Source organism: Atractosteus spatula, chromosome 5 (genome assembly GCF_055471065.1).
Source record: "Atractosteus spatula isolate fAtrSpa1 chromosome 5, fAtrSpa1.hap1, whole genome shotgun sequence".
Taxonomy (NCBI): Eukaryota; Metazoa; Chordata; class Actinopteri; order Semionotiformes; family Lepisosteidae; genus Atractosteus; species Atractosteus spatula.
The window spans coordinates 31,567,935-31,589,246 of record NC_142710.1 but is presented as its reverse complement, the minus strand read 5'-3'; the positions used below and the strand labels follow the sequence as shown (position 1 = coordinate 31,589,246).

General features: G+C 37.1%; 1 protein-coding gene across 2 annotated transcripts in view; it reads left to right on the top strand.

The window, feature by feature from the left end:
* Positions 1–1,800: 1,800 nt before the first annotated feature.
* The window catches only part of herc4 (HECT and RLD domain containing E3 ubiquitin protein ligase 4), a 28,707-nt gene continuing 9,195 nt past the window's right edge, over positions 1,801–21,312 (top strand). Inside the window, exons 1-14 of one of the 2 annotated variants that reach the window (XM_088917001.1) lie at positions 1,801–2,058; positions 3,517–3,649; positions 5,989–6,285; positions 10,355–10,514; positions 12,407–12,483; positions 13,959–14,180; positions 14,526–14,617; positions 15,371–15,501; positions 16,225–16,415; positions 17,116–17,192; positions 17,504–17,628; positions 18,779–18,838; positions 19,541–19,652; positions 20,348–20,537. In XM_088917001.1, the coding sequence (XP_088773127.1) occupies positions 6,060–6,285; positions 10,355–10,514; positions 12,407–12,483; positions 13,959–14,180; positions 14,526–14,617; positions 15,371–15,501; positions 16,225–16,415; positions 17,116–17,192; positions 17,504–17,628; positions 18,779–18,838; positions 19,541–19,652; positions 20,348–20,537 (1,663 nt within the window). In that variant the 5' untranslated portion in view covers positions 1,801–2,058; positions 3,517–3,649; positions 5,989–6,059. Of the gene's footprint in view, positions 2,059–3,514; positions 3,650–5,988; positions 6,286–10,354; positions 10,515–12,406; positions 12,484–13,958; positions 14,181–14,525; positions 14,618–15,370; positions 15,502–16,224; positions 16,416–17,115; positions 17,193–17,503; positions 17,629–18,778; positions 18,839–19,540; positions 19,653–20,347; positions 20,538–21,312 lie in introns of those variants that run through there. The other variant, XM_088917003.1, reaches the window with a different exon arrangement.

Sequence of the window (21,312 nt, the reverse complement as noted above, 5' to 3'; positions counted from 1 at the left end):
TGTCACTTTTGAAATCAGTACACATTTTGTTTTAAATTACCAAAATAATTAATAATTAATAATGATATAATGAATTTGGTGCCTTTCAACTCAAAAGATCACACAGTACTTCAAATGCTGTTAAGGTGGATATTTCTCTTACTCTTCCACTGAAGTGCAATGCCCACTAGGCTGATGAGAAGCAGCAATTTTGTGCCAACATTCCCACCTCACAGCAGATTAGATGGGATGAATTACTTTGATAGAAATAGCTGGATAAGATGTTTGGATGAATTTCCTACTTGCTGCCAAACTAGATGGGCAATATGGCTTCCTCCTGTTTTTAACATTGTTATCTTATTCTTTCATAAGCTGAAATAGGGGGGAAATTTAGGTAGGCCAGACTAAGTCAGACTAAGTGGACTAATCTACTTTAGTACAGAATTAAGTGAGTGCAAAGAGAATGAATGCTGAACCGACACAATGAAACTAGTTTAGGAAAAAAACATACAAAAAATGAATTGCAAAACACTTCTAGTAAGAAGTGCAGTTTCCAAATGATTTTGTCTGTCCATTTTATGAGTCAAAGCTTGTGTAGAAACATACAATCCCAAATTGCTTAAACTCAATTCCTAAAATGTTATAGGTATTTATAAGAGCATATTAAAGCTTCCTCCTCTGGTATGTGTCATAGATTCTATAATGCACTACAGGTTGTTGTGATTTTAAACACTGCAGAATGGTGCACAACAACAAAACAATAGCCATAAGTTTTAAGACAAAGAAACTCTCAGGGGACCTTCATCCCCTAAAATACAAACCTTCTAAACAAGTTGAAAAATTCAAGCTTAGTAACAACCTGCAAAAACACAGGAATTTACGATTATTGTTCATAACGTAGACAAAACGTATGGTCATTATCTTTGGTTAATGTAATATGAATAATCATATAATTAAATGTCTGATAGGTAGTCTTCACACTTGACTCTAAATAATTGTATTGTTGACTAAACTATATTTTCAAAAAACATGATTCCGAGAGAAAAAAACTCATAGGTTGTGTGCAGCTTTGTGTTTGATACATTATCTATAAATATATACAAGCTTAGCACACAGAAATGCTACAACATTAGCAATTTCTTCCAAAAACTGAAGCAGAATCCAAGTTGCTATTGTTACTATGGAAACTGGACTACTGTGACAGTGCTTAGCAATTTGAATAATAATACGAAGAAAATCGATAACGCTTGTTGGTACCTCATGATTATTTCATTGAAACCAGTGTAAATCCATGCGCGTACGATAAAAGCATCAGTTTAAATATGTTGACTAGCAATGCTTTTGGCCTAATAACTACTGGACATGGTGCTGCTGTACATTCTAAGGGCAAAAAATACATTATGTACATATAAACACCACATAATTCTGATTTGTATTTAATCTGCGTTTTATTTTAAATAATAAAGGTAAATAAACTGCAATTAGAGCTACACAATACATTAGGGTACACCGTACCGGTTATAATCCCCCTTGAGGCCCGATCACGACATGCTGTTTAATCATTTTCAATCTGTTCTGGGCGAACATTTAAATCGTCCACGTCCCCAACTGTTCCGAACACAAAGGCGTGCCATCCCTGCAGGCCATGTACTGAAACAGCCTCACGTTTTTAACACAAGCCCTAGCAGCTTCTGGGTGCTAAAACGCACGAGTACTGTGTAGGACAGCTCTGCAACAGCGCCGACACCGCCGACAGACGTCTAGAATTTGCGAGAGAGCCTCGGAGGGGAGGAAAGAGCGCGTTGTGGGTGTTGCTGTCATATCGTCACGTCCGGGGCAATGATATGAGCTGTAGAGTCTATGCAGCTTCTAGAAGCAAATTCATAACATTCAGAAAATAGAAGAAGCTCCTATATTTTCTCCTGTTTCGTCAACTCCCTTACATCAGTTTTTGAACACGGCCTCAACTCGCTGTTGTGCCAGGAGGTGTTTGCAGTGAGAATAGTGGGACTAACGTAGAAGACAAGACAGCCAAAATATTCCCCATGGTGGTGTAACACTGAACAGACACATTTTCAGGTAAGATTAAATGCATCGAGATGATGGTGTTTAGTCGTAATAAAAACGATAAGGTACAGTACAAGCTAAATTGGTTTTAGTGCCTATATAGAAGTAATTTGGATATTGTTTTTTTTTCTTGAAAATAAAATAGGAATAAAGCTGTTTCGTGTTGTGCTGGCTGGCAGATGACCCCGCTTTCTGTATGTAACACTAAAGTTATGAACCTGTCAGTGTATAGTCAATGTGTGTGCATGTATTTGCGGAATGAATTCTTACTTAAGAGTAAGAAGTCTGAATGAACTTCGTTTTTGCATCTAATACAAAAACAAAATGTAGCTGTGCAGTTCTCCTACTGTATGTTAGGTGCTTATTTTTTCTTGCCTTAATAAAACGCCGATCAATCAAAAGCATTCAAAGTAATGCCTAACAAATGCATAGGAAGAAACATTTTTATGTTAATGTGGAAAATGAATTCTATCATCGTGGGCTAACGCTGCGAGGCCTGTAGTTCGTCCTCTCTTAGAATATCTTGAACTCCTGGGACTAGAGGCGGTGTTAACTAAGCAGTAGTGGTAATGTCTTCCTTTGCAGTCACAGGTAAAATTGTAAAATGCCTTATGTGAAATTTAGAAGTAACAGGGGATAAATAAGAAACGTGAAAAATTTCATATAGTACTGTCAGACAAGTAAGTGCGAAGGATATTGTGAAGTCTGTGTTAATTCAGGGAGTCGCATCATTTCTCCACAGTTCTGGAACCTTCAGGTTGCTGCTGTGCTGCGGGGTTAAAGCTATCCTGTGACTCAGGGTTGGCACTGGGCTTTAATAACTACCAGCGAGGCGACACGCCTGTAGTGAACGCTCAACACTCGCTTAACTGCGCCGATAGTGTTCTGACACGTTCGTCATGGTACCTCTCCACACACACTCCGATTCCTATACCAAGAGCAACGATGTACTGTATCGTTACGTTATTTAAATGACATCTTTCGTTTCTTCAGAGCCTGCTGAGAAGAATAACCTGCGAAATACGTTTGAAAAACTTTGTACCTATACAACTATAAACGAGCTGAAATCAAAAAGTGTACAATACGTACAGTACAGCGTGTTTATGACCACCACACATGGCACTCGCCTATCTACTTGTCCCCCTGCTCTTGTGAAATCACATGACTTTATGCAAAGCGAGTTATACAAAATATAAGGAGGTCTCGAATCATTTAGTGATCAGGGAGTAATTGTTATGTATCACTATGTTTAATTTAGTAATTAAGTATACAGTAGGCTGCTACTATTCTCATGTGGCTAGAATAAGTCTTCTCATTGGGCTGTAACAACAACTTTTGTTTTCTGGGAGTTTTTCTTGTTTTTCTGCTTTTGTTGTCTGCCTGCATGTACAAGTCTTTAACTTACAGTTAACTTACAGTTTTTGCTTGCAGTTCATTAATGCTAACGCATGGGATGTTTTGTTGTTCCAGGAAACAGATGTACAGCTTGCAGGTGCCGCGTTGACTGGTGGCTGAATGAAAGAGGCAACTGACTTCATTCTCATACTGTCCAGTCAGTCAGTCTGACAACACCAGAAAGACAACTGACCAGCCAGTTGTCTTTGTAAGTAATTGAAAACAAGTTTCCTGAGTCATAGGCATTCCTGTACACCGTGACTTTCACAGATAGTGGAAACTGTCAAGAATATTGAATAAAGGTTTTAGGGGCAGTTAACATTGTCGTTGGTAATGTTCATAAAATTAATCTTTTTGTCTAAGGGCAGCTGTACTAGTATGTTGATATAGCAGGTGTGTGCAGGCCTGGATTTTGTGTGTTCATTTTTGGGGGGTGTCTTTAGAACTCCAGTACATGAAGAGCTAGGACAGAAACGCTGTTAAATTGATCCAGTTATGCCCACAATGAGTTGATATGGCTTTCTGCGAGTTAGTTGGAATGAATCCTGCAGACACAGTGGCTCTCCAGAACCAGCACCTCCAGGTTGAAGAAAATAACAGTAAACGAGGCGTGGCCAACCTTAAGGCCTTAAGAGCCATACTGCAGGAGGTTGTAGGTCTCCCTTAAACATTGGAAAAATTGGAACAAGCACGATTTGATCAGTTGAGCAAGTTATTTGATTGAGACAGGTCAGAAATGGCCAGCCATTAAACCTTAAGAATGGCAGGCTGTTAGTCATTTACAGTTCTAATGATTACTGAACAAACCAGCTGGGTGAAATTAAATTGATCCAAGTGCCAAGTGATGCTTGAAGGGAGATCCATAAAACCTGCTAGATGTACCTCTCCAGAATCAGAGATGGCCACTTCTGACCTCAATAATTACTACCCAGACAAAAATACTTTGAAGCCTTAATTTGTCTAATGTTGGAGTGGAGGTGGATGTCACAAACCTTGCCTACTTTGTTGTTCACTTCTGTTTTCGTCAGGGCCAAAAACACGCTGCAACTGCATTTGATGCATTTCCTATTGCAGTATTTCACAGAACTAGGACAGGGTATGAGTGTTGCAATTTTCATGCAATACGTCAGTCACTCTGAATTGTTTCTCAAGTACAAATCTGTGATGTCATGAAATTGTTGAATACTGAATAGCCCTGTATAATTTTATACATTTTAAAAGCAAATTATGATTCTAATATTAACTGTACACGCTAACCTTTTTTATGAGTTTTTTAAAACTCATAAAAACAACTAAAATTACTGTTTGTTTTACATTGATTTTTCATTGCTGTACTATATGTACAGTCTAGGATCTGCATTTGGGTCATTTTGTCATCCTCTAGGTCAGCAAAACTATTGAAACCCTCCTATCTGTTCATCTCTTCTTCCTAATTCTTTGCCATTGCTGACTTTGCTTACACGACAGGTCCATTTTATTTAACTTCTCATTTTCACTCTCCATAAGTAATAGATTTATGGAAAAAACTTTTCCAATAAAATGTAGGACACATCTTCACCAAACTAATCCCACCATAATAATACATTGATAAAAAAAAGTACTGTTCTAATGTTGTCATCTTTATCTGAATTGCAGTGACTGGTTTAATTTGGGAGATGTTATCCTGTGGTAATGTTTTTATCATCCATCTATCCATTTTCTAAACTCTTTATTCAATACAGTGTCACAAGCACCAGAGCCGATTCCAGGAAGTAATGGGCACAAGGCAGGACACACTCCAGACAGGACACTAGGCACAGACATACACAAACACGCACATGCACACACTCACATCAGTTTTCCTAAAAGCCAGTTAACCTAACAGTATGTCTTGGGACTGTGGAAGGAAAACAGTGCACCCACAAAAAAGCCACGCAAATACAGGGTGTCATACAAACTCCACGCGTCAGGAATTAAACCCAGGGCCCCCTCGCTGCAAGGTAGCAATGCTAACCACTGCACCACTGTGCAGTATCACTATATTTTGGCATTACCGTTCATTCTGAGTTTATTATTTGCTTTGTTTCAGTGACATGCCATTTACATCTTGTAAGTGATGGCTTAAATACTGCTCTGCTTAGTTCCCGAATGTCTCAACCAGTAAATGTGACAGTGTGGGGTGCAGCTGGACATGAGAGGCAAGAGATCACTTTTTTTTAATCTGGCTATGTTGTTATTATTATATCTGTGACTGTTTCTCCTATGGGGGAGCATAAAGCCATAGCAGAATAACAGAAACAAAAGCAAATTGGTAATCTATTTTTTTTACAAAGCGGTTCCTAGCAAGAAGGACTTGAGAAGCACTGATCTCTCTCTTTTAAAAGACCTTGATTACTTTATTGTTCCCAAGTGCAACAACTTCCAAAAGACAGTACAAAAGTGCAATTCAGAACGCCAAAGGAGAGGGTTACTCCTGACCAAACGGCTCACAACTGGATGAGTTTGGCTGAATATCTTGACTGCAAGAAACACTCGTTTCTTCTCTGTTCTTGTTCCCTGTGCTTCCAGTGTTAGAGCAGCACAGTCCCGCTGGTTGTTGAACGTAAACACGGGAACTGGCCTGGAGGAGGCAGGGCGCCATGCTGTGCTGGGGAAATGCTTCTTTTGGCCAGCTGGGTTTGGGCGGGATTGACGAAGAGATTGTGGTGGAGCCACGGAACTGTGAGTTCTTCAATGGTAAGAAGGTCTGTGACGTGGGGTGCGGACGCAGGCACACCGTGTTTGTGCTGGACGATGGGGCCGTGTATACCTGTGGCTGCAATGACCTTGGACAGCTAGGACACGAAAAGTCCAGGAAGAAACCAGGTAAGCAGTGAGATTTCTTTTTTATTTCTGTAACACTGGTGCACATGATGAAGCACAGGTATACAGAAGATTTTGCAAGCAGAGTCCCGTTCAAGGATAAATCATTCTGTTCAGTTAAAAACATAAGAAAGGCCAAGTGGCCTGCTCTCAATTGTAGCATGTCTGGCTCGTTTGGTAGTATGTAGCTAATTGATTCAAGGATCTTATCCTCCTGTTTCTTGAAAGAAACCAGGGTGTCAGCTTTAACAAAATGGTTGTATAGCTTGTTCCATTTCCCACAAATCTCTGACTAAAAAGTACCTCCTATACTTTTAAATGCACTTCTTCATACTTTCTCTTTGTATCATTTATAAGAACGGGATAGTCAGTGAAATGGTTGAATGATAGTGTGAGAAATTATGCCATCTACAGTATCATGTTCCTTCAAATTCAGGTAAACATCAGGCCTGTCTTATGCCAGGTTGTAATAGTTAAAGCGGTATCCAAAGGCAATAAATAATGTTTATGTAATTTTAAAACAAAACATGTGAATTGAAGGGAGTTCTCAAAATATGGCGCATGCCTTCAAAACTAAATAGAATACAACCTATGATTAAATCTCTCTGCAAACCCAGATGCCACACAAAAAATTTCTCCCTATTCTAAAATGCACCCACTAAGCAGGAGAGGCTATTTTAAACTGAGGGATTCTTCACTCAGGAACTCCAAGTTCTCTAGAAGCTACAGAATAGAAAGCTCTCTTGGCAAGATTCAGAAATAGTACTTAGCTCCAGTCGGGTCATCTGTGATAATCTTGAATAAAGACCTCTCACCTGCACACTCTTCAGGTTCTCTCCTTGTCTCTCTTAGGGAGGTTTTTCCTCCCCTTTTTTTCTCTTGTCTTGAGCTGTTTTTATGATGGTCCAGAACTTAATTACGGTAAACTAAGGTAAACTTTGATTTCTATGATCACAGTATCTGGACCCCCTACATCTGAGCTAACATCCCCTCTGCTTTGAAGATGGAAATGTTTACACTGCCAGGTGTTACACACTCTATCTAAACTCTTAGACACTTCCTAGTCACTTACTGTATAGCAGTAACAAAAGGTACAAAACAAAAGCTGTACCTTTGAGATGTTTTAAAACAGTAGCAGTGAAGGTTAAGTGGCAGACTTTAAATATGTCTCTTGACTTCAAATGCAGACATTTTCACTATATTCCATATTTTTATATTTTTCACTGTTTTCACTGATGGATTAGGCAATGTTGCCCTACTGTGCAGGATTACCACTAATGGAAAACACAAAATATTATATAAATATGTGTTTATTTTCTAAATGCTTTTGAAATTTTGCGATTTTCTGATGTTCTGTCCTGTTTAGCAAATCCTCTTAGTTGTTTAAACAAACCTATTGATGTTTGTCTAATTAAAAAAGTCACATTAAAACACAGATTGTACTTACATGTTATTTAAAGCTCCATTGTTTGTCAATGCACAATACTTATTGAAGCTACTGAATTTGTAAGAATGCCTATATTATCAGTCAGTTTTACACGATGAACATAGCACAATAGAGGAGTAAACTTTCAGGCAGAAATGTACTGTATGTCACCCAAAGACAGAAATTCATGGAAGGATCTTGGAGGCCTTTATTCAGCAGATACATTTCTGTTATTATGTACATTATATTTCCTTAGTACTATTCCACATTTTATTCCAGATTCCATCTGGCTTCATAAAACAAACCCACATGGTTCTTCACAGTGTAACCAGAGGGGCCTATAAAGGGTAGCTCCTGTCTATTCTTACTGCACAGCTCTGAAAAGATTCCGCTTTTTTTAAAGTAATAGTTCTGGCAACAGTTATTAATGGCAACTTTTTAACATCCCATCAAAAACCCATTTTGTAGTTGCTTTTTACTTAAAGTCTCTTTTCTGAATTGTTTTCCAAGTATACGCAATCCCCACAATTCTTTTTTTGAAGCTCACACTGTATACCTTTTCTAGTGACAGTTTATATAAGCAAATTAGCTCGATATAAAGACAAATAATTGAATAAGATTAGAAGCTTATGTTTCATTCTGTATATTCATTAGAGAATTGGGGGTTTTATTTTTCATTTCTCCTTCAGATTTCTGTTTCGGTTCTGTGTTTTACCACCCTGTTTCTCTGTTGCTTAACTGTGCAGCACACCAATGAGGTGCTTTAGTGTGCTGAGGGGGAGGGGATTGCTGTCACACTGTAAATGCCTGTGATGACTAAGCTGATTCCAGGCATTCCCCATCCAGGTCTTTGCACATACAGCAGAATTTAGGGGCGGTTATACTGGTGTCTGTCGGAAACAAGCAGGGAGAGCCCTATTTCATTTTAAAATGCTCTTGAGTTAGAGAAAGATAACTTGTAGGATTATGCATGCTTACTTCCTTTATTGTCACATATGGCAAATTTCCTTTGCAGGCACATAAAAAACGTAATACTGTACATTTAACATTACGCGTCAATGAATAGGAAACACACCTGCATAGCATGAGAAAAACACATAAGCAGCTTAAGTAATCATTACAGTTCGGGAAAAAAAAAGAAATTGGGTTTTGAGTGTGTGAGATAGACATAAGTAACATACTGTATAGAACAAAATTAAGCAGGTTAATAGCTGTGGGAATAAAGGATAACTTAGTTCTGTTCCATTTACTGTACTGTATATATATGGAAGGAGTTCCATTTTATTGTGCAAAGGGTGGTCATGACAGTCAATGATTATGTTGGCCTTCCTCACTGTTTGATGTAGATAATAATAATACTTGCTGTGTGAGCTGATGCATCTATATTGAAGCTGTCCAGTTCACTGTCAAATTTTCAGCATACTGTAGCTCTAACTATAGTACAAGATTTGAGATCAAAGATTGAGACTGATTTTTTTATAATACCATTTAAACTAATATGTATTACACTTTATGTATTGTGCTAGTAGTGCAAAACTGATGTTTTTATGAACTTGTTAAAGTATCTAACAAAGTTAAAGTAATTATAATTTTTGGTAGTGATTTATATACGTGAAATGAGAAAATAAAACTAAAAGCAGAAGGACAGGTTTTGATTTTTTTAATGTGTTATAGTGTTATCCTCATGCTGCCTGCACAGTTATTTTTCCTTGTCTGTACAATAAAATGTGTGTACGCCTGCTACAGAAAACATTGTGAATTTGTTGCAGTGACAAGGAAGATGCTCCGTAAAGAAATCAATAAGAAAGCTGAAGTTAATAAATTGCAAGGTTAATCCAGCACCAACCTTTCAGAGCTGTGGTGGGATTTGGAAAACGTGACAGGGCAGTTCTCAAATCAGTGCTTCAGGAAAGCTGTATACAGTAGGTTATATAAACCTAATCAAAAGTAGCATTAAGTGTATGCAATTATTAAAGACCCCAAAATTTAAACAAGCAACTTTATTAACAGTTTGACTTAATAAGTTTGTTTTCAGTCCAGCATTTTTTTTTCAAATTGTTTTCCCTTGCAGTTTTCTTGTAGTTCACTTGCACTTAAAATAAAGGGGAATGTTTTCCCCCTGGAGCATTGTCCTTTCAGCTCTGCCACCTTCTTGAATTTATTCTAGATTCATTGATAAAGGATATACTTTTTAATCAGTCGAAACACGGGAATGATGAATTGATTAATCTTTACTCAGTTATATATCAGAGTGGAATAACTGTGATAAAAGGTGTTTCTACAATGGATCTTGACCTTTTTGTTCCATAAAATCAAACACTATTCATGGGATGTTTTAGAAATGTATTTTTATATTATGGAAAATGTCTCATTCAAGCCAGCTTTATTTAGGACAAAATTGTGGGTATACTGAGAGTTATTTCAGTGACCAACATAAATTAGACATTTTGCATATTTTTAAAACAAACCATATAGGGCTTCCTCGCTTAGTGCTCTGTGCGCTAATTTGGAGCAGCAGAAGCATATGATTGTACACCTGTGTGCCCAGCAGTGGGCATCAGAGGTTACATAAAGCACTGAGCGAGGTGTGAAGAAAGAAAAGGTGCCAGGCAAGGCCAGTCAGCTGGTGTCTCCTTGTGTCTGTAGAGCAGGTTGGGGCCCTGGATGCTCAGAACATTGTGGCAGTTTCCTGCGGAGAGGCCCACACGCTTGCCTTGAACGACAAGGGCCAGGTGTTTGCATGGGGCCTGGCTTCAGATGGACAGCTGGGCCTGCCAGGAGCAGAAGAGTGCATTCGGGTCCCCAGGTAACTCCTCTGCCTTCTCCTTGACGAGAGAACCTGACTTCTAGTCATATTTAGTGACCTTTCTTTTTTGTAAAATTTTAAATCAACAAATGTTATTTTTTTAACATGCACCCACCCAGTTCAGCTATTCTGTCTTCATGTCTTAAGTTACAGCTATGACCTCTGTACCTACACAAGGCATTGGAGAGGTACAAACATGCTCCTTCAACTCACCCATTTACTATAGCTATTCAGTGTTTGACTTGCTGCAGGCTCTGCAGCAATTTCCCGGAGGTGCATCTTTCACTGAAGTCACTGCAAACCTGCAGAGAGAAACCTGAGTCCTTTCTAAGCAAAACCGGCCCTTAAAATAATAGGGCCAAGTAATTTTCTCTTTTCTGGGCTATATGAGTTTTCTGAACTTGGTGTCAAGTTTTCAGATCATGGGTCTCTCTGGTGTCTTATGAGAACAGTTAATCTTCTACTGTTCATTATATGAGCACTGTTGTTTTGAACCCCAACATTCTCTCTCTCCTTGGGTCTTTCTGTCCTTCCTCTCTCCTTTCTTTTTATCCTGTGTTGCTGTACTGTTGATGACTCTTCATAATTTACCTTGAATTTAATTAACAAAGGTAAACTAGACAATTCCTTTGATCAATGTGTCAAACACCCCACCCCAGTTCCTTTCTTGAAGGTCCCAGGAACTGCAAATGTTGACGCTCTCTAGATATTGACCATTGTCTCTAAATTCTTAGAAAACCCAATAGTCCCTTCCAACGGGTGTAACAACATTGTTTTGCTCAGCTTTTTACAGCTTTTTACAAATTCATGTAGAGGTCACAAAACCATTTATCCATATTTCTTTTAAGTCAGGTTCAGAAGTTTTCTGTTTCAGATCTTCCTTATAGAGGCTCCAATAAGTATGTCATGTAACAGGAAGTGTGGAGTGTAACAGTGATGCATCATTGAAACTGGAAAACGGCATTACGTACTGCTTGGCCAAGTAATCAGTATAGTTTTTCATGGTAGTGTTATGCATTATCCTCATAATTTTACTTGTTAGCCCTGAATGATATTTCACTTCTTTCCAATGCTTACAGTACATGCTGTTACAGTTTGTAATTTATATGACAAAATATATAATGATGTCTTGTCTCATAATGCGAAGATATATGTTCTTCTCATTCTTGGTTGTAGCAAAAATATTGCATTAAAGCTTGACATGGATTCCAACTCTTTCACTTCACAGCAGGATTCAGATCTTTTTATTTTCATTTGGATGACCCCAAACCACAGTGATAAATTGCTTCCTCTTTAATGTGATAACCACATGGTGTATAGTAGTATTTTATTAACATTATGCAGTAAGCCTGCATTGACGTCTGGTGATGGCTACAACCTTCCTTTATTCAGTGTGGTGATTTTCTGCTTTTGCTTGAAGTAATTTAGCTAGTAATGCCCCACCACTTGTTCCTTCATTTTAGTTTTGGAGAGTCAGTAATCAAAAAAGCTTCCAGCAGTCCAGACTCTTTTGTGCACAATCTTAGTCTTTTATTTACAATGTTCAGTGGTGCTCACCACTCCAGAGGGAATGCTGAGATCACAGCAGTATAAGAAACATCTCTTTTGAAATGGGAAGTCAAGCCAGAATGTTTGCAATAGAAATCAAACCTCAATGTTCACAAATAAAAGGCTGGGAAAACATCGTATGATATTTATGAAAATTTGAGAGGTCAGAGCCCATATAGGAACCCCTGACTCCACAGATTGTATGTGGTCTAGGTAAAATTAGCCATGTGTAGGAGGATCCACATTTACTGTAGGGTAACTGGACTCGATCCGCCTCATTCTCCCCAACACATGATTAATTAGCATTTTTTATAAACTCACAATTATTTGTTGTTTATTAACAGAAATATTAAGTGTTTATCAGACGTACAGATAGTCCAGGTGACCTGTGGATTCTGGCACTCCCTTGCACTGTCAAAAGGTACGTTACTAGAACATAATATCTGCTGAACTACAGCGATATCAGTGATAGGAGTCCAACCGGCATGCACCCAGCCTTATCTTCTATGTTTTTTAATCATTTAAAAAAAACATCTTAATCATTGTAGTTGGTTGTATATTGTTAATATTATGTACTTATTAAAACAATTTAAATATTTTTTTATTTGTAATCCTAAAAAGCACAGTGCAGTTTCACTCTTCCACTCTTAAGCCTACCATGAAGGAGCGTGTATGAAAACGTCTACATGTCCTCTGAAAACACTGGATTGACTTAAATTTCACAAGAATATAACTGAGTTTACAATCAGGAGGAGGTCATTCAGTCCATCAGTCTATTTGAAAGTTCTCAAGGCTAATCATTTTAAACATTTGTCATCTTGATGCTCAACTGTTATTCAGCACTGAACATGTACTTATAGTAGGCTCTTAGGATCCTTGTTCTTGCCTCCCTTTTCACCTATAGATCATAACAGGCTTTGTCATTTTAGCCAGGCCCTGAAATGGACTTGGGCTAAAGCAAATAAAAATAACTCAGAAACACTCCAAAAATTAAAAAAAACTCATAAAACTCCTGTAGTACAGTATGTCAATCTAAGCATAAGGCAGGAGAAACGGGAAAGCAATGATATAGCTAAATTAGTTGCACAGAGAAACTGCAGAGAGGCAGAGGAATGCTATGCAAGACACAGGAGGAATAGGGATGGGGGATCTGTTCTTATTTCTGCTGTATTGGAGCCTTTTGGTTTTTCAAGGTTTCTAATATTATAATTGTAGTAATGATTTTGAGTAATAATTTCTGATGGTATCTCCTTTAAAAGCAACTGTTTTGTCAAGACAGGGCATGCAAACTGCTGTTAACCAGTAGTTAAGTCAGCTGTGAAATAAGGTGTCTGATTTCAAATTCAAATAACTTTGTCATGAATATTAAATTACAGTGCTGCTAAATCAACAGCAATTAGTAAACATTTACAACCACTCTGGACCATGACATTGAGAGGCTCACCTGCTCATTTTATAAATCTGCAATAAGATGAAATCTGTTGAAGAGGTTAAGTTCCCAATAGCCCAGTTATGGGGATCATACATTTTGGAGGACAAAGCAGGAAACCAAACCATATGCAGTAGCACAAACTGAAAATCGTTTTACAATGGATGCGACAGAGGTACTATTTGAGTGAGAACATAATTAATACAGAGCCTTGAAATATTAAAAACATGGAAATGTGGTGAAAAAGTTTCCAGTTCTCTGTACGTGTAGTATGTTGCAGTTGTTTTTGTTTGGTCTTTCTTGTTCCAGGTCTTTTGTAGTCATTTTATTTGTCAGAAACTGAAAAATAATGCACTATGAATTCACTGAATTCTAGATGGATGAGTGGGTATGTGTCCCAGAGCATTTGTAAGTTAAATAAAAGTTTTGTTTTATTAAATTATAAATCCATTAATGTATTTGTGTAGGCAGCCAGATCTTCTCCTGGGGACAGAATAAATATGGCCAGCTGGGTCTGGGCAACGACGCCAAAAGCCACTCATCTCCTCAGCTTATATGCTCATTACTGGGGCTCCCCTTTGCTCAGATATCTGCAGGGGGAGCCCACAGTTTTGCACTCACCCTCTCAGGAGCAGTGTTTGGATGGGGACGCAACAAGTTTGGCCAACTAGGACTAAATGATGAAAATGGTAAGACAAAAAATGGAAATCATAGTTTTTTTTATTGGTTTTAATAATATTTTGTATTAAATATTCTGGGACTGTTGAGATGATTAACAGTCAATTGTTACATTATTTCCTTTAAAGTGAAATACTAGTGAGAAGTTAAAGTAATCAAATTTAAGAGAAGCTGTCTGGAGGTTTTGTGCAAAAGGCTCTTAATTGAAGTTGAGTAAATGTACATGAGTCCTAGCAAGTTAAATATCTTATGACGTGACCATGGACATGTCTTTTATCTTGGAAAAGCAAGTCTGCCTGGCCATCATCCAAGATCCTGCAACTAAGCGAGATAAAACTGAACTGTTTCTTTTCCAGACAAATATGTTCCTGTACTTCTTAAATCTCTCCGAACACAAAAGATTGTGTACATCTGCTGTGGAGAGGATCACACAGCTGCCCTGACAAAGGTAGACGTGCCATTTTCAGTCCTGTTTTTCCTGTCCCAGGTTTGACTAGTAGTCACTTGTTACTACTGGTAACTGGTAACTGGTAACGCATGACTGGCATGACCACAGTGTATCAGTTGCACTTCCAGTGTTTAAGAATGTTTGCATGATACAGGTTTTTATACAGTGTTTTATATTAGTTGTGTTATGTATATATGGATTGTGTTATGTATGTTATTATAGTTATATTGCTGTTTTTTCACTTTGATTTGGTTTTCTGTTTTAAACAAATCTACAGTACACTGTATATACTGTATTACATATTTTTCCATTGTTTGAATATTTGACTTTTTCCACCAAAGAATAGGTCCTGAAAATGGAAGCAGTCTATCTAATAGTATTAATTTATCTTAAGAATAAAGAAAGAAGTTTCTTAATATTTTTTTTCTTTAAATTAATTAAAATAACAAATATTTCAAGCAGAAGTGACAAACATAAAGAGGGTACATGAAAAAGAGTAAGAAAAAAAATATTAGAAAATAGATATAAAGTGTAGGACATCTAAGTCCATTTGATAAAATCTTAATCTTTTTGCATTATTTAAGAAACTGACCCCTGTTCCTCACAGTTTGCTTAGTGTCTTTGCCTCTCCAGGAGCACTTAGTGAAAAACGACAATTCCTGTTCTTAAGACTTAACATCTGCAAATATGCCCAATTAATACTTAATTTTAATTAGACCAGCCCTTTGTTTTTCTGTTTTTTCTGTGCTCTAGGAGGGGGGTGTCTTTACATTTGGAGCAGGAGGGTATGGTCAGCTGGGTCACAACACCACCAACCATGAAATAAATCCCAGAAAGGTCTTTGAATTAATGGGGAATGTAGTGACACAGATTGCCTGTGGCAGGTAAGTAACACACCTCTGGTACTTGTGGAGTAAAACAAAATTAGATTATCTGGCGAGAGGGTTAGCTTCTGAGATTTCAGAAACTAATTTCATCATGGCTAACAGGAAACACTGCATTTTGCATTGTAGCTTTTACTAATAGTGCAACTGGTGCTTGTACTTTATTAGCTGTCATTCAATATATGTAAAGAAGGAATATGCAGTATAAATGGTGACTTTTCATTAAAATTTATATTATTCATTAACATTAAATTCTAAAAAATAGAACAGTAATTCTCACAATAGAAGAGGATTCAAAGTAAGAAACAAAGGTTAATTCTGTACTAAAAAGCAGAAAGAAGATTCTACGACCATGCTAATTGATATCAATCGATGATGGTAAAGACTTTTAAAAGCTTATCTGCATCCTTAAGATTTTTTTTGTGATGATAGAATCAGTTTTTTGTTTGCTCCTGTGATATTCAACTCTTTATGAAAATCAGCATGTATGTAAAGATAGATAGATGTATGTATGTATCATTTGCATTTTTCTTTACAACATAACTGGTGTATTTAAATGATCCAGTATTATGTTACTCTTAGTTTTCCCTGTTTCTTAAAAAGAATGTTTAAAGCAAAACATGTCATGTTTCACTAAAATTTTGTACTATGAAATGTATCGACAAATGAGTCTATTTTCTTGCCCAGTTGTGGTGGTAAGTGCTTCTTTTTTCTTTCTTTCAGGCAACACACTTTAGCTTTCGTCCCTTCTTCAGGAAAGATTGACTCCTTTGGTCTTGGAGGAAATGGCCAACTGGGAACCCGCTCAACATCTAATAGAAAAAGCCCTGCACCTGTGAAGGGCAACTGGATCCCTTATAATGGACCATGTCCTCCAGATACAAGTGAGATAATCATGACAAAAATGGGGAAAGGTATTTTGACAAAGAATTTCACTAAACTTTCAGTAGAGAATTTCCTTTATTAGGTCCAGGTCAGATATCACAGTATATTGAGTGATGTTTCTTGGCTTCACAGGGGCACAATTCACAGGTTAGAATTAGCACATGGCTGTCTATACTAATGGGTAATTGGAGCAATCATTCTTCAGTTTTATCTCTATGAGATCATGTCTGAAATCATTTCAGTTCAATACATTGGATCAATATTTTTCCCCTTCTGCAGTGGCCATTTATCAATGGTAGCTGTTACTATGCATGTAGTCATACATTTACTTATGCAGAGAGCTTGTCCAAGAAGGTTAAATGTGTTTCTGTTTTGCTAAAAGCCAGCTTTCTTTTGGCATTTGGTTTTCTGCACTTTGACTGCCTTCATTAGAAACAGACATTTTCAATCACTGGTCTGGAAAGACTGAAGCAGTGGCTGACCTTGATGGTAGCACAGCCAGCGGAAATAAAAGAGCCAATATCAAATATAAAAATTATCAATATTTTTAAGATGCCTCACTCAGTCTTGAAAAGGGTAAAACACTGCTTCTAGAGATGATTCACCTAGTACCTCCCTGAAAATAGAACTATGTGGTCACAGATGATCATTTTTGTCCACCATAATAATCTGCTTTTAGAGAACTGCATGTTGTGGTTCAGAGAACTAGTGAATTAATCTGTTTTACAGATATTGAAGAGTGCTGTTGCATGAAGAGAGTGTATGCTGGTGGAGACCAGAGTTTTGCACATTATTATACTCCTCAGGTAGGTCCAAATTAATAACCATTGAGAACTGAGTTAAAAGTACAGTGAGATTTTTCAAACAGTTAAGACATAGAATACTTTAATTTTGAGTTTACAATACAAGCAGTTAAAATTTGTGTTTTCTGTCTGAGTCAAGAAGTTATTTGTATTTTTGTTTCATTTCTTTGTTTTTTACTAAAAGAAAGAATGATCACTTGGGAATTAATACTTTATTTACTTATTATTAATACTGTTCTTCCTTAGTTGAGTGTATCCAGGAAGCATGTGCTGTACTATGATCTCATGTCAAAATGTTTTTGTTTTCTTTTAAGAATGCCATGCCTGCAGATGATGTCCGAGTCCCAGACCCTCGCAGGCAAATCTTTACCTTAAATGCTGACCTCATTCAGAGGTGGCTTAACCACGCACAAGGAAGACTTCCTCCTGAGATAGTCAAGTAAGAGTTCCTGGGTCAAGGTTGCAGTGTTACCAATGCACTCATACCTCGGTATCCAAACCTAATTTGTTCCTGAAAATCGGGAGTTTGTACATCAAAAATAAAGATTCCATTATTTCTTATGGGAAATACTCCACCCCGTTCCAAACCAAAGACAAATTCGCTCAAAAGCCACCCTAAACATATCATACCATATGGACCATAATAGCAAGCTTAGTGAGCAATGCAGTTCTACTCAAATAAGCCAGCTATAGCTGTAAAATAATTAATGATATCATGTTTAAATTTTTCATTCTTTCGTAATAGATCACTATCCAAGTGATCGGCTAGAACGATGTGTATACGGTTGTTGACTAGTACGCTAAATAATCTTTTTCTCTTCCTTAAGACTACATAAAGAACAGCAACTACAAAACAAACACAGAAGAACACTTTAAAAATTAGAGCACTAACTTTCGCTGCGATCCTAAACAAAGCACTGCTGCCTCACGGCGTCCTTAACCATAATGCCTTGCACCCCTGCAGAAACAAACAGCTGTTGGGTGCCGCTGAATTGAAATGTTCGTAGAAAGTTCTCGGAAATTATTAGCTAGCGAAATTTCGTTCTAATAACGAATTACAAGGTACAAATTCTTCATGTTTGGATTAGCGAAAATTTTGTATGCAGAACATTCTTATACCGGGTATGAGTGTATTTGTACATTTCCTCAAACTGCAGAATTTTGTATGTGTGGTATTCCTGCCCATGGTGTTTGCCATTCTTATTAACTCACAGTTATTGATTATTTGTTAATGCCTACAAGCTATGTAACACATTAGGTTTGATAAAATGCTCCATTACATGTTAATGGAACTATGTTCAGTGTGTAGTGCATGCTTTGTGCATCATACCCAAGAATGATAGGCTAGTGAGGTGAGAATTTTCACCATTTTGACCAAGCATTGCTAGGAATTCTTAGTTTGCATTGTTAAATTTGTGAAGTATATGAAACATCTGAACTTTTACCTTTGTGGAGAAACGTCATGAAGGTATTTTGAACATGGAGTACAAAACTTTTAGTAATCGCTCTTATGTTTTGGACCTGAAAGTTGGCTTCTGTAAAAGAGAATAAAAAATAACTGATATCCTTTTTTTCTTATATCTCTGCAGTGAGATTGATTTAGTGTTTTCCTCTGCAGGCTGTCTTAATGGAAGCTTCTTATCTGTAAGGTAATGCTGAACACTAAAATGTTATTATTAAAAACATTAGTGTTAATAAATTATATTATAATAGCTTCGACACACCAGTGACTTCCACATATTCCGGTTTATTTTTTTTTCTTTGCCAGTAAGAAAATCCCACTAATCCCACCTTTCAAAGATAAAAAGGAGCATGTTGGCATGCATAGTATTTGTTTTTTTCGACATGTATAGAAAATAAAACTTGTATTTAAAGCAGTCATTTTTCTATCTTACTTTTGTATTTTAATATTTTTCTCGAACACTCCTTTCTCCGCTTCAACTTTTTTTTTGCTTTTACACTTTCATTTACCCACTTTAAAATTGGTACATTCTGCATTTTACATAGTGAATATGTCCCAATACTTATAGTCACTCGAAATCACTGGATTGAACACGAGTGTAAACATGTTTTTGTTTTAAAAATCACATTTTTACATGGAATTGCCCCAAAATAAAATGTATATAATACTGTAGTTGGTCATATTAATCTTATGATCAGACATCTAAAATGCTTGATAAAGCACAAATAACAGAATTTACTTTGCTGTCCCCATGGAAAGCACTGCATGATGGATATGCAATTCAAATAAATAACTATTGAGACCCTTGTTTTTTTCAGTTTTTTTTACTGTAGAATCAGAGGATGAGCAGTACATTAGGGGAAAAATTGTTGTGGTTTCTTTTTCCCAGCAATCCAGATCACTACAAAACCAGCAGTAAATTCTCAGGGGTGGATATGAACACAGCACGTCTTTTATTTCACCGACTGATCCAGACTGATAACCCACAAATCAAGCAGCAGGTTAGTGGAGGAAAAACCCTTCAGGTCATGTAGACCCAATAAAGTGGTTACCTCAATTACGTTATTTCTAACTTTTCAACATGATGATAGACAGTCAGAATGTCACCTTTGTCTAGTTTGTCTGAACCATTAAATAATGCATGTTTTCTCATGAACTGAAGAACGTCTATGGGGTCATTACTGACATATATTGATTCATTGAATTTATTTAAAGCCCTGAATTTTTTGAATGTTTAATTGATACAAAATGCAGCACCTTGCCTAATTTTTGTTTCGGAGAAAAAACACAGAATACAATCTAACCCCAACCCTCAAGTTCAATTGAGAAACAAAATGAATACATTTAGAAGTTTTCTTAATTCCAGTTGTCATGGAATACACTTTGCCTGGCAATTTCACTATTCCTGAGTGTAATGGTACAGTATGTTGCATTTTTTAAAATCCTTTGAGTTATACTGTCTCTTACTGAGCTGTGGTATGTGTGATTTGAATTGTAAGCCTTTTCTTCACTGTCCTTCATGGTAGTCTAATAATATAAATATTTGCTTTTCCCTCCAAAAATATATTTTTTTACCTATGATTACCTATTATTACCAATGTTGTATTGATGTGAGCCACTGCAGGGTAAGCTCCCAAAAGGATCTGCTTTTGCATTTTGTGGTATAAGGCTTGCAATTTCCCTTTTTTCTTGCAAGGTTGCTGCCAGCTTGGAAAAGAACCTGATTCCTAAACTTACCAACTCTCCTCCAGATGTTGAAGCTCTGCGACTGTACCTCACGTTGCCCGAGTGCCCGATTTTTAGTGACCCCAACAACTTCATCACTCTCTCTATTCCGTTTGGCAGAGCTGTTGTCACTCTGAAGGAAGCACCACTGAAAGTACTTGGTAAATTTCTCTTAGTTTCAGGGTCATTGTAAAACTTCTATTCAAAACATAAATTACAGCTAACTGCAGTTCAGAAGATCATAGTATTATATTAACCATATAATCAAAACCATCTCCACATTGCCAGTCTCACAGATTGGACCTCTTTTTACAGCTTTCTGAACCCGAAAAGATGCCTTTGTAAAGATGGAGAGGTATTTGACCAAATTTCCCCTTTAAGGTTTTTGGATTTATAACATGATTAAACTATAGATATAGGAATATTAGATGCCAGAAATTTTCCCTGGTAACACTTATTAAATAGCTGAATGTGATCTATTAGCAGTTTTTTTTAATCAAGCCTTTTTTTTAATTTGGAACTACAGTTTTTTTAATTATATTCCCACTCAGTGTGGGCTTGCCAGTTTTTTAAGCTTATGACACCTGCCATATGAGCCACTGATCTTTTACAAAGCTGAAAGCTTCACAGTACTTCATAGGAGGTACTGATAGGAAAAATGTCACATGTCTCTCTGATGTTGGCACATCTAACATCACAGGAGCCACCACTTTACCAGATACAAAGATGCAGTAGATTAGGTGCGACCATTCCTGGTCCTGAAAACGACATCACTCTAAAATCATTGCTTACCAAAGCTTTTGAAGACAATTGAAATTGGATTAGTTTAATACGGTTTAATGAATTCCAGAGTGACCATCTGTGGTCCTTGAGAGCTCCACAATGTTGGTAGTTTCATTTCATTTGACCTCTAGACTACTTAATTGCAATAATCTC